Here is an 18,047-nt window from a genome sequence, read left to right as displayed (position 1 = left end):
CTCCGTATATTACACATTTCTGCGGAGGGAGCTGGTAGGAACGTTGGGTTGCTCGGTCAGTAGCCAGGGTCAACGGCGGCGTGGTGTATTCCGCAAATATGCCCGACTGAGGGCTGGCACAAGCCGGCGTGAGTAGGTTAAACGTTGAGTTTTATAAGGGCACCACGGGGTGACCAGCCCCTCCCCACCCAGCCCCACCCCCCCACCCAGCCCCACCCTCTCCACACAGCCCCTCCCCACCCTCAATAATAATTAGTGGGTGACGTCACTCCACATGGGGGGGGGCGAGTCGCCTCCTCCCCCCTCCTCGGCGTGAACTCGCAACCCTCACTACAAAGGCAGAACCCTCACGTCACGCGATCTCTGTAATGCTGTTGAGACATCTAAGTAAAAAGGACGTCGTGATGAACAAGGGGTTATAACCTTGAAATAAAAATAAGTCTGTGTCACCGCGGCCTTACAAATTGCACACAAATGGATGCAATGAATATCACGTCGCGGTTTTCTTTTCGCTTGCAAGTTTCAGATTTACTGCAATACACCCGTCCTTGGACGGGCACAATTCTAGTTAATTATTAATGCTGTTAACTTTTTGCCAGTCCAAGGACGGGTGAAAATTGCAGTAAATCTGAAATATTCAATAGAAAAATTATTCAGCTCATGATTAATGGGGGGGGGGGGGGGGGGGGTTGCCCCATGCGGAGTGACGTCACCCGTTAATGGTTATTGGGGAGGGGTGCGGCATGTGGAGTGACGTCACCCGCTAATGGTTATTGGGGAGGGGTGTGGCATGTGGAGTGACGTCACCCGCTACCCACGTGACTTTACTGAAAGAACCAAAGATTAATTATCGTAGGTAATTGCGTTACGGAGATCGCGTGACGTGAGGGTTTTTGCAGTGAGGGTTGTAAGTTGACAAGCTGAGGAGGGGGAAGGAGGCGCCCCCCTAACCCCTTGTCGAGTGACGTCACCCGCTCATGATTATTAATGAGGGGGGCTGGTCGACGGAGTGACGTCACGCGCGTTACACACTGACATTCTTGGGGTAAATATAGTTACGTAGAAGGGAAATAATAAAATAATACAAAGATAGATATACAGTATTTTATTATTTTTTCTTTTATTATTTTCCTTTCTACGTGACTTTACCGAAAGAACCAAGCGTATGAATCTCTACAGTCACGAGAGCTTTAAATACAAATTTAAATACAGTTAGTTAATATGATAATCTCCTTCACCCCCACCCTGCCACCGGATTCACTCCACCCAATACCCGCAATTCGCCAGTAAGTCACCGGTGGCGCTGTCGCAACCTCGGAGGCCACGCGGATCATCCCAAAGTCATCCACCCCTCGCCCACAACACGACTCACACCAACCCCCCCCACCCCCTCGCCCCCAACATGACTCACAACCCCCCCAATCCCCTCGCCCCCCCCCAACACGACTCACCCCCTCGCCCCCAACACGACGAACAACCCCCCCACCCCCCTCGCCCCCACATCCCCCTCGCCCCCAACATGACCCCCCCCAACCCCCTCGCCCCCCCCAACCCCCAACACGACTCACCCCCCTCGCCTCCAACACGACTCCCCCCCCCACCCCCTCGCCCCCCCACCCCCCTCGCCCCCAACACGACTCCCCCCCCCCACCCCCTCGCCCCCAACACAACTCACACCCCCCTCGCCCCCCCCCGCGCCCCTCGCCCCCAACACGACTAACAACCCCCCCACCCCTCTCACCCCCAACACGACTCCCACCCCCCCTACCCCCCACCCCCAACACGACTCGCCCCCCACCCCCCTCGCCAAATCCTCTGCCACCACTCGCGCCGTCGCGCATGTGACACAACCACGGAATGGCCGCACGTGGCCCCGAGCGCCGTCGTCGTCGTCGCTCTCCTCCTCCTCCCCCCGGCGTTACCCGAGACTCAAGTTGCTCCGACCTCGCCGCCGGTCCTCCTGGACAGCAGGTCCAGGCCTCGCCCGCCATGGAGAAGTCGCCCGCCATGGAGAAGTCGCCCCCGGACGGGACGACGCCGGCGACGTCGCTCCTCAAGAGGCGCCGCAACGAGCCGGGGCCGAGTGCGCGGAAGAGGAGGACGGCCACCGCTGGTGGGGAGCGTGGAGAGCACCAGGGCGCCGCAGGGGTTCAGTCGATTTGAGAGGGTGGTGGTTATGGCACGGTCAGGGAGGGAGACGCGGTCAGGGTGGACAGGCATAGATAGAAGAAGACGAGCAGCTACGACGGTTGTGGAGGAATCGTCCATCTGTTGTAGGCCTCGGGGTGCGGTGAACATTGCCGACTCCATGTGGAGAGGGCCCAGTGGGACAGGAAGAGGCAAGGGCTGGGTAGTTAAGTTGGTTAGTAGCTGGGTAGTTAATTTGGTTAGTAGTTAGGTAGTTGAGCTGGTTGGTAGTTGGGTAGTTAAGTGGGTTAGTAGCTGGGTAGTTAAGTTGGTTGGTAGCTGGGTAGTTAAGTTGGTTGTTGGGTAGTTAAGTTGGTTAGTAGTTGGGTAGTTAAGCTGGTTAGTAGCTGGGTGGTTAAGTTGGTTAGTAGTTGGGTAGTTAAGTTGGTTAATAACGGCTCACGAATGTCTGGGATGAGCAACGGGTGTCGTAATGGACGTTGGTGGAGGGGCATGGTCGAAGCGAGGATGAAGGAGAGAAATGACTGAGGTTTGTGGCATGAGCTGGGGCAAGGAAGGTGGCCAAGTGGCAAGTTGCTGAGGTCGCAAGGCCGGGATCGGTGTGTGTAGTAGGAATCCGATGAGCTAGAAAGCTCTTAGATATGTACAATAGGGGCGGGCGGCTCGGGACGTGACGACAACGAACGATGCATAGACACGGTATGGAAAAGGTAAAGCTGAAACTTGTTCTTATTTCACCAGGTAAGGCCCAGCCCACCTGAGCTTTATAGCTGTCGCTTTATTGAGAAGCGATCTGGTCAATAATAACCACAAATTGATAGCTTCGACGAAGTGGCTTTTAACACGTGGACATTTATAGCGGGAAAAAAACCTCTAAATCATCCAAACGCGCGTTGATTCTAAATGTGTGGAGTGATGGGATGGGGGGGAAACCCCCGGCGTTAAGGGAGAGGGCAACAAGAACGGGGCCAGACTCGTGGCCTCGAATGTTGGTGGCGCCATTTCGTTCTCGTGGTTTCCACGTGGCCTGCGATTGACGATGCGTGGCGACGGACAGGAGCGAGCGAGAGGGGCCTTCTTCCTTCAATCCAGTTAGGGATTGCGCATGGAGGATGATGAAGATGACCATCATCATGATGAAATAACCATTATCATGACGATGACCATAATCATGACGAAGACCATCATCATGAAAATGGCCATCATCATGAGTGCCACCAGGGTGGTGTGAAATGTTATCTCCGTCGTCTGGGTATGCAGGAGGCCTTTGGGTTTGATCCCAACCCTGACACTTGTATATTTGGAGTCCGCGTCTCTCTCTCACTCCCCATCCCACACCGATAATCGACATCACGCGTTTAAGAGTATTTTGGCTGCTGTAAATTTCCACGCGATAAGCCACTTCGTTGAGCTATCATTTGTGGCCAGGTCTCTTCTGAAAAATATCGACACATTATAGCTCAGTGGGCTCTGCTTGGTAAAATAACAACGTGTATTCATATTCTTGGGTCTTTTTGTTAGTTTTTGTTATTTTATTTGAACCTATCTACGTGACGTTACCGAAAGACCCAAGAATATGAATTCCTGCAGTCACGAAAGCTTTAAGTCAAGATGTTAAAGTGTATTCGTTATGATGATGAAGATTAGGGATTGGCAGAGGTGGGACAAAGTCATTGTTATGCAAGTCCAAGTCGAGTCGCAAGTCATCAAATTCATGACTCGAGTCTGACTCGAGTCCAAGTCACATGACTCGAGTCCACATCTCATAGGTGGGACAAAGTCATTGTTATGCAAGTCCAAGTCGAGTCGCAAGTCATCAAATTCATGACTCGAGTCTGACTCGAGTCCAAGTCACATGACTCGAGTCCACACCTCTGGGGATTGCAAGTACAAGCTGCTCGTCTGGACCTCGATAAGTGTGCTGGTGGTGGTGTTGTCGGTAGTAAATTAACTGCAGTTGAATGTGTTTTTATCACCATGCTGTGGTGTAAATGTTGAAGTTATGAACTGAGAGCCAGATGATGCCAAATCACTTTTGCATAACATTCGTGAAGCAACATGCGAGTTAAGGTATTTTTTAAAAAGTAAGGTGTAACAACTTAAAAACGTACTTCCACTGTATAACAATCTTTTAAAATTACAGTCCTTTTAAACAACTTTTAGCAATTTCTTTACATTGTGAATACAGTATCTTGAGTGTATTACGGTGAGGCGTTGGATACCTGCCGTGTTCAGGGCTTTCAAACGAAAACATACAGCAGTCGATGTGGACAGCACAGTTTTGTTGGCTTTTTATGGTCTGGTTGATGTACTATACATCATGTAGTGTTAAGAAAACCATGATTTGAAAGCTATGCCCCGTTGTCAATCTTGTTTGCGATGTAAGTGTCAGAGTATATACCAGTCAAGCGAGGTGATGGTGCCCATTTCACGTGTTGCGGTGACGCTCCAAAAGCAAAACATAATTGTGGCCAAATCAAGGTGAGTACTGCACAGTGTACTCATCTTTTCCATATAAATCTTGGTAATGCATTAATTAGTACATTAACTTCAGAATGAAGTACATTGTAATAGTTTGTTCGTGTTTTTTACTTAAACAGCAAAATGCAAACAGTACTTGCAAGCGTTGGAATAAGAGACGTTCAAAGTGTTCAGCAGGTAAGATCAAGCGTAATAACTGGCACACCAAGCCATATAATGTATTATTGGCCTATGTGAACATTGCAACTTGGGTTCTAATATAATTTTTTTTATTGTTTTTTACTCTCCAGGTATTGAGTGCCCTGTAAACAATCTAAAAGATGAATTGGCACACCTGCGTGTGGATGAATTTGAGGAATCCATAAATTTACCTCTCATAGCGGTAAGTTCTGAAATTTACTTAAAAGGCGAAGGGAGAAGAAATACCACTGGTGTCCATTGTGAAACTCGGACACAAAATGCCTGTGAACGTGCCAGTGACACGGGTATTGAAACTGGAACTTTCACTTACCACCGAGAGGACCATATCAACACCGAGGTCTTTCTTGAGATCCAGATATTTGATATATTGCAATTACTAGACATCGAAGAAAAACTTAAGATTAAATTTCCCAAGATTTCGTTATACATTAATAAAGAAAAGTGTTCAGTGATGATGTGTGGAACACCAGATGGTGTGAATGAAGTTGAAATGGCTCTTAAAATGGAAGTATCAAACCTGAAAAACATTCACTTGAACGTGTCCAACATGATGATGACCTTCTTGGGTGGCTTAGATATGGATGACTTTTGCAAAACCTATTTCCATGAAAAACACATTAATGCCAAATGTATTATTGATGGGCAGAGCGTCATTATCCTTACAACTCAAGAACATGCGCAAATGGCAGAAGATCAGATGAAAAATATTCTGCGAGAGGTCCATTTTTTGATTCCACAAAATTCAAAACATGCCACAACAACTCCAAAATGGAGACACTTTATTGAAGAGATCAAAGGCACAAATAGTACTTTCAAGGGTGTTCTAAGTGAAGTTTTTGATGGAGTTGGTTTCTGTAGTGAAGTGGTCTTGGTAGGGTTTGAGGCCTATGTGAAAAGGGTATTCAATATGTTAGAACATTTTTGCAACATTAATGCATATACTGAGAGGCATGTTCCTGTAACCTCTCTCGAAGTAATTGAATATTTAGACAGTATTACAAATTTTTCTGAAAACCCAATTTTCCAAAACAACTTGCAGGTTAACAAGCAAGAAACAGGTTATTTAATTTCAGGTCATCCAGATAGTGTAAATGCAGTGGAGCATTATTTAAAAAATTTGATTGTCAATGTCTTTGTCGAGAAACTAGACATTAGTTCACCAGGAGCTTTAAAAATAGCACAGAAAGAGGAGAAAAGAGTCCATGACATTTGCCAGGACAAAAATTGTCTACTGAAAATGGGAATATCTATCAACAAAAGTTCCTTATGCTTAGGGCAAGATCTTGAGTGCATTAAATTGCTGTCTGCTGGTCGTATTGTATACATTTACACTGGGAACATATTGGTCCATTGTGTTGATGCCATTGTGAATTCAAGCAACATTTATTTGAAGCACATTGTGGGCCTTGCCAAGGCAATAAGTGATGCGGCTGGTCCTGATGTTCAAAGAGAATGTGACGAACACATCCGTATTTGGGGAGAATTGACGGCAGGGGATACTGTCGTGACAAGTGCTGGTAGACTTCCATGCAAGAACATTATACATGCCGTGGTACCTTGCTGGAGTGAACATATGAAGGCTCAGAGGCTTGACTCCCTTAGGAAAGCAGTAGCTAGCTGCCTGGAAATTGGAGAACGTGAAGAATATAACTCTGTTGCCTTTCCAAATCTTGGTGCCGGAATGTATGGCATTCCTCTCGGTGTTTACTCAGACATCGTGGTTGAAGTCATCATCCAACATTGTAATAAAACCAAGAACGTGGAAAACAAGCTGAAAAGTTTTCATATTGTTGACATTGATCAGAAGGTTTCTCAAGCCTTTAAGTCTGCTTTTGAGAATAATTACAGTTTTGTCCAGCCCATCAGTCCAATACGCACAATGACAACGAAAAAAGGAATGAAAATCTCCATTGTGGCTGGCAACTTGGAACAGGATGTGGTATGTTTTTGCAATTTTTAATACATAACATTTTTACATTCGGGTGGAGTGATTGTTGTAGTGGTTGGTGTACTGCATTGAATCTTGCAATTTTGATTATTTCCAACCATGACTATAACATGAGTGGTGCGAGTGATATCTGAACCGATCTTGGTCTCCGCTCCACCACCATGCACTGACCAGCATGGTGAAGTGTCGTCAAACTACCATGACATGGCATGAGAATACTGTCGCAAACAGTGGATTGACAAAATAACTAAATAATTATTGAAACATTGCTTTGGTATGTAATGATCAAATATTGTATTGTCTGAATCATGAGTATATTTGGATGCACTTCATTAAAAAAATCGGTGGTATTTGAATGAAACCCTACAAAATAGAGTACATAAATTATGTTCTGAGCATAGCACATCACATATGAATGTGGTGTTAATGCCTATTGACCATTGGAACCTCCTTTACCAGTAGCAAAATATAATAATTGTGTTTTTTACCCTTTTTTCTGGCAACAAAACTGACACCTTTTTTTACAAGGAGTCATGTTTGCATTGACCACAATACCTGCGGTCGAAATGCAACCAAAAACACGACTCTGATAATGTATGCACTGTCCTTGAAATTGATTGGTCTACACCCGAGACAGCTTTTCTTAGAGCCAAAAGGGGCGTCATCTGGTCCAACACCATGTGAGACTAGGCTCATTAAAGGTGCGTCATCTGGTCCAACACCATGTGAGACTAGGCTCTAAGAAAAGCTGTCTCGGGTGTGGACCAATCATTTTCATGGACGGTGCATACATTATCAGAGTCGTGTTTTTTTAAATTCCGACCGCAGGTATTGTGGTCAATGCAAACATGACTCCTTGTAAAAAAAGGTGTCAGTTTTGTTGCCAGATAAAAGGGTAAGAAACCAATTATCAATTCCTATTGAGTTTTGCAGCAAGACACTATTTGCTGTTTAATATTGTTTATTCCTGAGTAAAAAAGTATTTCGTTTTACTTAAGTTTTTTCCTGATTGTGTAATTTCTTGAGAGAAAGTATCTATTCGGACCTTTTGCAGAGCAGTGGAATTCGCCATGTGAGAGCATGGCCCACAGATGCAAATATCAAAGAACTGTCTGAAATGCCTTCAAATGACCTCTGGTCGACACTAGTGGGGGCTTTACTTTCCCACCCATTCTGCCACAGATCGATGTTGTAACAGTTTAACCTATATTTGTTATTCATTTAACTGAAATATTGTCTAATTAAGTGCAGAACCTAATTTATGTTTTTTGTTGTCGTTAGTAACCAGGCTGTGGCCATCAAATCAACTCGCTAGACTTGAGGATCCATCATAGGCACTGCCTGTATTTGATACCAGGATTCTCAGCAGTGCCAGCCAAGTGCACTGACCTCACTCAAGTCACCCCATCCTTTGCTGTATTTTTTACTTTTTTATTGCAGTCGGATGTGCTCGTCAACATTGTGGATCGCAGCATGTGCCTTAATTGTGGTGTGGTGTCAAAGGCACTACTGAAACAGGCTGGGCCAGAGATGCAAGCCATGGTCACTCTGCAAAGCCAAGGCAAAGATGTCACAGATGGACAGATTGTTGAAACGGACACATTTGGCTGCAACTTGGCCTGCAAAAAAGTCTACCACACAGTGCTACCGCAGGTTAACTCCGAAAACCAAACATCGCAGGTGTGTGATGCTTTTTAAATAAGTTTACCTTTTTTAACCCAGTGCAGTAAATATTGAATTCCTAATCTTTCAAGATTAAGAAAATATTCTTCTAGACAAGATTGCAAACAAAAATCGTATAATCCTAATTTGTTTTTGTGAAAAAAGTGCACAAGTGATAGATTTCATGGTATAGGTGTAATTTCCATTCAAAAGAGTACAGAAGATGCCAAAAATGTACGATCTAATCGTGAAGCTCTATCTTATTCATAGGTTATTGGTTTGCAACTGTTCCTAAAATCCATGCACACTGGTGAATTAAAATCACTTCTATGGACCGCATAGCACGATCTGTAGACGTGGGTGTGCGTAACACGGAGCTGCAGGGAAACGCGGAGGAAAGGTGTTTTGGATCTACACAGACTAGCTGTGCGGATGTGATTTGTTTGTAAATGATTTCTGCATTTTTCAAGTCTTAACAAAATTAAAAAATCCTTTTTATCTTAGAGCCACGTGGCAGATTTGCACCATTTGGGTCTTTAAAAAAAAACCTGTGAACTCAAAACACGCAGGTTTTTCATTAATTAATGTATCCACTCGTCTGTGCCGTCCTTCCCCTATACTCTGCAAAGTAACGGAATTGCCTTTTCCCCCTCAGTGCGTGGGGCAACGAGTCTGTGAAAATTAGTTTTTTCATTACAGGCAGTCCTCGGCTTGCGAACACCCACACTTAGGAACCAACTTCCATGAAATGTATATATTTTTTCACATTGACGTGACCTCGCACTTGCAAACTGAACCACGGAACTATTTTGTTCAGTGGAGTGATCCTCTGTGAGATGTATGGAGTCAGCCTCGCGCTTCGAGTGTGAATGTGAGGGGGGAGCGGTCGTGTAGCTGTTAAGCGCTCTGCACAAACGAAAGCGCCTACCCGAGTTCGAATCCCGCTCATGGCCAACACCAGTGACCATTATCTGAACCGGTCATGGGCCTCCCCTAGGTCGACTTGGCCTCAAATTAGTACCTGGTATGGTATGTAAACATTGTCACTGGGGAGACAAAGGCGACTGGGCGTAGTGCTGTACCACTCACCCCCTCGTGTGCCATTCTGGCCTCCATAGGCGCTGCTTGCAAACGGCACTTGCCCCAACAGCCTGTTCAGGCCATATATGGGATCCTTGGTGTTTGTGTGCAATTTTGGTGAATAATTGTCACCACAATTGCAAGACCGCATCAGGACTTGTGATAAGTGAAAATAAAATAGTTTTTTTCTATTTATTTTACTTAATATTTTATTTACTGTATAGTATTTGTTTAACATTACATGCAAATGTACAATATTTCTTATGAGTTTAACAATGCTTCCCTTTCAACTAACAAATTTCATTACTATACTCTTTGGTTCTTTCGGTAAAGTCATGTAGGTAGAAAAATTAAATAAAAATAATAATATCATGACGCTTCGATTGCAACACAAGCGGTCGTCCTCAGGCGGAAAAAAAGACCACCTGCTTGCCCTTGGCCACATATATAACCTCTTGTTGCAGAGCTCTCTCGCTGCTTCAGCAGTTCCACTGCTGGATTATTATTTTCCACCTGAGGATGACCGCTTGTGTTGCGATCGAAACGTCGTGATTTTTTTTTTCTACCTACGTAACTTTACCGAAAGAACCAAGAGTATGGATTCCTGCAGTCACGAAAGCTTCGAAACATTTAATTACTGACCGTATGGGCAATTAAATACAGTATATTATTGTGTTCTGACTTGCGAACGAGTCTCATGAACGAATTGTGGGCGTAAGTTTACTGCCCTATTTGGTCGAACCTTCGCAGCGAACTGCCATTTACAGAATCCATGATTTGGTGCCTTCATATCGTCGCAGAGTAATGTTTACGTACTTATGTTTGGAAAAACATGCAATACAAAAAAACGATTGGCCAAAGATATTGTGGGATCTTTTTAACGTTTCCACCTATTTAGAGTTTAAGTTAATTGAGTTTTTAAATGGGTTATGAAAATTGCTAAATCGAAAATGCTAATTTTGTGCTGTACTCTGGCAGGTTGTTAGTAAAATTATGAAAAATTGTTTGGCGATTGCTGGAACTGCAAGCTTTCGGAGCATCTCTGTGCCTGTCCTGGGCATGTGGAACCTGGGGTATGATGTGAAATCCGTGGCAGAGAGCATGTTCAGTGAGGCTGTCGCGTTCAGCAATGCCAGTGATGGTACAACATTGCAAGAAGTGCGGTTTGTATTAAATTCTCTTAAAGAACGCACCATGAAGGTAAGTTCAGTCGTAAATTGGTATGCATTGTATACATTCTCATTTTATTTGTGCTCTTTAAAAAGTTATTTGAAACATGTTTTGAAGTGAACAATTTTTGTTTGCTAGGTGTTTGATGCTGAGATGGATGACTACCCCAGCAAATCAGGTTTTGTCTACATTCTGTATATAAAATGCAACTACGTGTTCAGTTAATCTTTTATGCATTAATGTGGTAAATGGGTCCATTCTGAATGATATAACAGTTTACACAGCGATTTAGGAATTGTTCAACAATGCATTATAACGCATGTATGTAGCACACTGCTATTTGCGTTGTAATAACCATTTCTGTCGACATACTTTAAACAGTGACCATGAAGAAAAGGAAGTCTGCTCGTATCTCTGTCGCACTGAAAAACAAGCAGACGGCTTTCAGGTGTTCCCTTGGCCCATCATTTGACTCGGGCAAGTCAGAATTGAGTGCTTTAAAATGTCACGTGAGAATGTGTCTGTTCAAGGCTGTGCTGCGTGTCTCTCAAATGTTTTTTTTGGGGTGTTCCATGTGTAGTTTGGTAAGATGCCTAACGTGTTGTGCTCCACCTGCAGGGAGCTTCAGTTGTTAAATGAGCTTCAGCACGAAAACACATGGGGGATCTAATAATGGGATCTAATAATGGCCACCGTTAGGTTTTGTGGACTCATTGTCGAAGCTTTTTGAACGCCAGTGTGAGGTAAAGCAAGTTTATGTGCGTTGTTGATTTTAACTTGCACAAGTGTCTTGTTTGATTTGTTTATGCAAAAATAAAACCCACAGGCAACCCTGTAACTAGGAGCATGAATGGGGTTTTGGTGGAGGTCAAGCATGGAGATATCATACACGAGACTTCATATGCGATAGTCAACATCACCTCCGAAACATCTGGCAGAGCAAACGGTTGGTGTAGCACCCCACTAACCTGTTTGCGCTCCACGCTTTTGGAAAATCTAGCTCTGCCGTTCTTTACTCCTTGAAAAAAAATATATTTGTTTTCTTGTACAGGGATCACCGATTCAATCATGAAAGCAGCTGGCTGGGTGGCAGAAAAAAAATCGAATCTTTGGAGTAAGGAATATTTTTTTTGTATGCACAAGTACACGTATCGTTTTGATTTTATTTCAGTAAACTTAAACATACACACTTATAAGCATATACGTGTAAAAGGTTTCCGTTTTATTCCAGTTATAAAGTAACATTGGTCCTCGAAGCTGATTGATCACTGAATTTATATTTTAGTTGAAAAAACAATCCTTATGTATGCAGAGAAGCATAACTTAGACTCTTTGGTTCTTTCGGTAAAGTCACGTAGATATAAAATAAAATTAATCACGACGTTTCGATCGCAACACAAGCGGTCGGCCTCAGGCGGTAAAAATATAATCCAGCAGTGGAACTGCGGAAATAGCGAGAGAGCAGTTAAAACAAGAGGCTATATATGTGGCGATGGGCAAGCAAGCAAGCAAGCGGGGTCTGAGCTGGAAAGGAATTCCACCCCCGGACGCAAGCGCGTCAGTTGTGTTAATGGGGGATTAGGGAGAGAGGGATTAGGGAGGGAGATTAGCATGAATGAGTTTCTGTCGCCGCATAAGAGTATCGTGCCCACATATGCGCACAACAGCAGTGTTAATGAGAGATTAGCACCATGAGAGTGCAATCCAAAGAGAGAGACAGAGAATCGGAAATAACAGCTGACATAGGCAGGTAGGATGGAAACGTCACAGTTAAGACTTGGTTAATAACGTCCTTCCAATGATTGCTCAGTTTATACCCATCTTCTCGGTTGAAGTTGTGTCTGTGTTTATATATCTGGATGGCTTCATGAACAAATTTCTGAAGGTAGCCAGTAGGTTTTCAGAGTACCTCCGTCTTGGAAAAATCCATTTCGTGTGAGCCCACAGCGTTTAAAACAATGATCAGCAACGGCAGAGGTATTGGTCCTACCGTGTTTCGTCTTATTATAAATACTTTTTTTTGGTAGGCCTTGCAATGGATATTTGGGCAGTTCTTTAAATGAGTATTTTACATGTGGAAGTAAACTGCCATACTCAGAGAAACCCCACACACAGGGGGATAACACTCCAATATCTGCACAGATGGCTTCAAGAATCAATTGTGCTGCCCTATTCTATCCACTTTGTAGCTGGGCTGTGGTGACGCATGCCTGCAATCCAGCGCTGGTGGTGCAGGTTGGTGGATTACACAAATGTTGCAAAACTGCCTTCCCAATTTGGTGTTAAGATGGATTATTCTGGATTATGGGAAGGCGGTACAGCAAATGTGGACTAATATTCTGTCCCATCTATTTGAGATTGAATGTTGCCTCCTTGCATGCGTGGTTTTTTTGCGGGTGCTCCGGCTTCCTCCCACACGCATAAATACGAGTTGTCTGAAAACATCTCGATATAAGAAAAATACCATGCAGGACGCTGCTGAAAAGCAGTGCTTTGGAATTGGTGTAGCTTCTTGGGTAAATAGGTAATGATTTTTGTTTGGGAGTTCAAATATGCATGATCCACCAACCATTATCTCTAGAATGCTGGATAGCAGGCATTCACCATCAGAGCCAGCAAGAAAGGTACTGTATTTTTTTTGTTATTCTACTAAGGCATTGAAAAAATACCATTGACAACTTTGTTATACTCAGGCCAAATTGCAAACAAACCGTTGGTGGTCACAAGTGGAGGAGCACTGCATTGCAAACACATCATTCACGTGGCGAACCCAAGCAGTCCTCAGAAGCTCAAAGCCTGTGTGACCAAAGTGCTGCGTATATGTGAGAAGAGGAGTGTGCCCTTCATCTCCTTCCCTGCCATTGGAACAGGTATGTGCAGCCTGTGTAATAGTTGTGTAGTATTTGCACAGTAAGAACTTGTCTTAACTATGTCGTCATATAAATTCAGCATTCTAATTATGTTCAGTTGCAGAGAGCAGTGTTACAGTTATGCGTGTTTACATGTAGTTCATCCAGCAAGGCAGTATTTTCTATAGGGACTTGCCAAACTATGGAATCTGATGAAAACTGGACAATGATATTCACTAGACACTGACGACATAAAAAAAAACTGGATGATTAAAATCATAATTCATTGCAGACCGGTGTCCAAATGGTAATGTACAATGAGTGCATCTAAGTTAATTTAATTACTTGTATGCACAATCTTCCAAACTGCATACCATTGTCTTACAAAGCTTCACTTTATATGGCACAGGTATCTTAAAGTATTTTATAATGAAAATATTAACGTTAAGATATTGTGCTATGTACATTTCTGTTACAGGAAAAATGGGCCTCAACCCAGCTGTGGTAGCAGATAAGATGTTAGGTGCCATCGAACAGTACTCTAAATCTTGCAAGAAGGGCTCCGCTCTTTGTGGCGTACGGATCGTCATCCTCAGGAAGGAGATGCTGCACATTTTCCAGGAATCTCTGCTTGATTGGCAGCAGTCTACGAGTCTGCCTTCATTAGAAGGTAAACTGTATTAGAATCGCATGAATGTTTGAATCGCACGAATTGTTAATATTTAATTAGCTTGTTCTGATAAGGTTGTGCATGTATAAATAAGGTCTGCAAAATGCATGGTTTGGGCACCGCCATTGCAGGTTATAAAGGCTATGGGGCTACATAGTGCACAGCATAGGGGGAAGAGCAGCAAAATAAAGTCGCACGTAACGTAAGTATTGACTAGAAAGACAAGTGTTTCATTGTACGCATTTCACTAGTTGATAACGTTTAAATGCTGTTGAACAAATCGCCCAGAATGTGCCTGATCTTGAAAGCCAGATGAAGGGGGTGTCGATTGCTTTGATGGGCCCACTACCTATAAGCACCCACAATGCATAGCAGGTGGTGATCGGCTGTGGGCTATGTGGTGGGCAGCATAGAGAAGGGTACCACATTCCATTGTACTGTATTTCTACGCTCCCACTAACCAAACTGATCAGTTTGGTTAGTTTGGTCAAATAACCCCCACAACCCAAATGGTACATGAAGGCCCTCTTCTTGCAGTGGATTTGCAAAAGAGCTTTACATGTGCATATTTGATCGGCATGATTGAGAAGTGGGCCATTTAACTTGGCTCCAAATCTGTTTATTTGCAGTCCAAGAAAGAAAGGTTTTCAAGGACATGTTTCGCATTCAATATTGAGTTACACTTTGAAAGTAGATTTTACTTTCCTATTTAAATTGACATTGTCTTGTCTTCATTAATTGTGCAAAAGTTGAAACTTAAAAATGTAATAACTTTGTCACGGGTCAAACATCGATTCTGTACATCTCTACAGAAAGCCCGAGTTCTGTCATGGAAACAAGACCAAGGGACATGAATTCCAGGTTTGCAGTTCATCCAGCTCACCTGCACATTTATGGCAAATCCTGGCAGAACGTGTCGGAAGCTGCAAGAGAAGTGACGGATATCATCAAGGGAAACCTAACGTGTGTCATAGTAGAGCTGAAAGATGTGACCTTACGGCCCAAGCATTACAGGGAGCTTGAGAGCATGGAGATTAGCCTGGGTGTTCGCATCACGGCCGCACCCACCCACCTCTCTGTGGAGGGGACCAAAGACGACGTGCCGATGGCAAAACTTCACATCTTGCTTTTGCTGCAAGAAGCCAAAGGTATCTTATTTAACAATTTTCTCATTTACATGCTCATTGTAACTTTGCTATGACAGTTACTTGTAATACGGCTCATCTTGTGAGATATGTATAAGCAGGTTTGAGCCTGGATACTGCTGAGATGGGTGACCATATAACAAGTCGTTTAAGGATGCTGTGGGACAATGTTGCTAGTCGGGTGCGATGCAGAACAAAAATAATTGTATTCTACGATGCTCCAACTTCTTCTCCTCATCTTCTGTTACTGGATAGCATTTTGAAGTATGACATGGGAAGGCCATCATAAAAGTGTTTTGAAAAGAGGGCTTTACATTTATTTTCGTATTTAATAGCCCTTGCAAAGGATCTTCAGTGTATTTGTCTCCCTAGTGATAGTCAAGGAATGTTGATTCTGTTTTACTTTAGCTTAAGTTTATTGCATTGTCTATAAGTTTACTGTTTTTTTTTCTCATTCATTCTTACCTGATGACGGTTGCTTGTGTTGCAATCGAAACGTCCTATTATATTATTATTTGATTTTTTATTTTACGTGACTTTACTGAAAGAACCATAGAGTAATTCCTGCAGTCACGAAAGCTTCGAATCTAGTTTATTCTACTGTTTGCAAGTGTTACATGTTTTTAAACCTGTTTCTGTTGTGTGCATGCACTATACAATTCACAACAATGGGAGGAGGTGTGTCAAAGGGACCATTGGAGAGTTTTTATTTTATATGGGAGGCAGTGGTTAGTATGAGATTAGAGCAGAGGGGAAGTACATTTTAAGGTTCTCTGAAAGTTTTCAGCATAAATTGGTGCCATCTTAAACTATTAATTGAAATCGAGTCTCTATTTTTCAGAAAACAACATTCCAGTGCACTGGGATGACATGGGTCAGGAAAGATTTGCAATGGTCCCACTTGTTTCAGCAACACCTGAATATAAAGATATTTCTGACCTCTTCAACAAAAATGGACAATTTAACTACAGAATTGCAAAGGTGAAACATCTATGTATATCTATTTCAATAAAATGTGTTTGTATTTTTAGAAAACATTGCCACATTTGGTGTTTAAGTGTAATTAATGTGTGTCCATGTGAATGTAAATTGTGTTTTAGATTGAAAGGATTCAGAATATAAACCTGTGGCAAGGTTATCAGCTGCAAAAGAAAATAATCACCGACGAAATAAAGATGGATACAGAGCGACTGCTTTACCATGGAACATCCCATGACGTCTGCAACAACATTAGCCGCAATGGTTTTGACCGTGGCTATTGCGGCAAAAACGGTAGTTATGACTCATGGGTGTTTGAGGAACTGGACAATGAAATCTAATATTCTTTAGTCGAACTTAAAATCAAGCAATTAAAATGTGTAGTTTTATTTTTACATTTACAAGTATTGCTGCGATTAAGAATTTCAATAAAAAAAATTATGTTAAATTTGACGACTAATTTTTCAAATATGGTACAGCAAATTTCTATTAGATTTTGTTTAGTCTGCAGGAGTTAGATTAAAATTGTAATGGAAAATCGCACTTTAAGTATATAAATAGTTTTTTAAGGAAACCTAACTTTAAGTGAATCTCAAAACTTGTTGACAATACATGTATCTTGTATTTACTAAAATGTTTTTTTCTCGCTCATTTTTTCAGCCTGGGCATTTGGAAAGGGGACCTACTTTGCGATAGATCCCGAATACTCTGCCAATGACCTGTTCTCGGTGCCAGATGCCACTGGGCTGAAGATGGTGTTCCGCGCACGCGTGGTCACTGGAGACTACTGTGTAGGGATTCCCAGCCTGAACACACGTCCCAGAAAGCCTGGCCAAGACCCCAGCTGCCTGTACAACAGCTCCGTCAACTGTGCAGTCGACCCAAAAATCTTCTCTATCTTTCATGATTGTCAAGCGTACCCAGAGTACTTGATCACATTGAAAGGATGATTCCACCCAATTTAGTGGTGTATATCATTAATGTACATGTTCTGTCGCTGCATTAGCTTGTTTTTGGCATGCAAAACCCCATTTAACTCTATGCTAATTTGATAAGATTTTGATCTATTAAAAAGTTTGATTCTGGTACAAGAATTAATATACTGTTTGGTTGTTAGAGTTTTGTTCATTGTTCGGAGCACGTAATTGGTTACATTTTAGTACACATAAAATAACTGCAATGTTTGTCCATTTTTTGTATGCGTTTAAAGTCGAGCCTTAAACATAAGGGATGCCTTTTATTTCAGTCCAGGACAAGTTGTTTATTGAATATAGGCAATGGCGTTTATTTGATCACATTAAACTTTATTTGGCCTAATAGGTCATGGCCATGATATCGGATCATTGAGACCTATGTTCTCAAACCACAGGTTCAAGGTTCTCGTGGTTATTGAATGTTGCATGCTCTAACCTAGTTAAGCCATATTTCTGCGAACAGGCACTCGCTGAATGAGTAAAAGCCATGGAGCCCTGCTTGGAGCACACGAGTTGTAATAAAAAAAGATTGTGAGTTAAATTCTTGTTAAGTGGTCAATTTTGTCTCACATGGAGGCAGGATGGTGACTTTGGTAGGTATGCATCCAGTAGATTGCCTGATGACGGGAAGTGGTCCTGTACGTACGGTGCGAAACATCCAAACTTACCCATCGTGAGAATTAGGAATTTCTACTGGCTCGGCTACCAACATCTAATTTGAGCATATAAGCCAGGGAACCA

The 18,047-nt window shown here is 42.9% G+C and overlaps 1 protein-coding gene across 3 annotated transcripts; it reads left to right on the top strand.

Moving 5' to 3' along the window:
• The first annotated feature begins 1,820 nt into the window (after nucleotides 1–1,820).
• LOC144727298 (protein mono-ADP-ribosyltransferase PARP14-like) lies at nucleotides 1,821–17,847 on the top strand. Of its 3 annotated transcripts, none has more exons than XM_078606033.1 (16): nucleotides 1,821–2,113; nucleotides 4,535–4,629; nucleotides 4,749–4,806; nucleotides 4,920–6,769; nucleotides 8,219–8,458; nucleotides 10,499–10,720; nucleotides 10,829–10,868; nucleotides 11,072–11,167; nucleotides 11,517–11,636; nucleotides 11,742–11,804; nucleotides 13,384–13,560; nucleotides 14,018–14,209; nucleotides 15,022–15,357; nucleotides 16,196–16,335; nucleotides 16,455–16,626; nucleotides 16,993–17,847. In XM_078606033.1, exons 1-16 carry the CDS (start codon nucleotides 1,858–1,860, stop codon nucleotides 17,280–17,282), a joined length of 4,347 nt encoding a protein of 1,448 aa, XP_078462159.1. In that variant the 5' UTR covers nucleotides 1,821–1,857; the 3' UTR covers nucleotides 17,283–17,847. The 3 variants fall into 3 exon arrangements, with proteins under 3 accessions (XP_078462159.1, XP_078462175.1, XP_078462167.1); XM_078606049.1 differs by lacking the exon at nucleotides 1,821–2,113 and adding an exon at nucleotides 2,721–2,847; XM_078606041.1 differs by lacking the exon at nucleotides 1,821–2,113 and adding an exon at nucleotides 2,926–3,239.
• The last annotated feature ends 200 nt before the right edge of the window (nucleotides 17,848–18,047 follow it).

This window comes from Lampetra planeri, chromosome 2, assembly GCF_965212315.1.
Source record: "Lampetra planeri chromosome 2, kcLamPlan1.2.h2, whole genome shotgun sequence".
NCBI classification, from domain to species: Eukaryota; Metazoa; Chordata; class Hyperoartia; order Petromyzontiformes; family Petromyzontidae; genus Lampetra; species Lampetra planeri.
The sequence above is the reverse complement of the archived record's forward strand: the minus strand, read 5'-3'. Positions and strand labels throughout refer to the sequence as shown.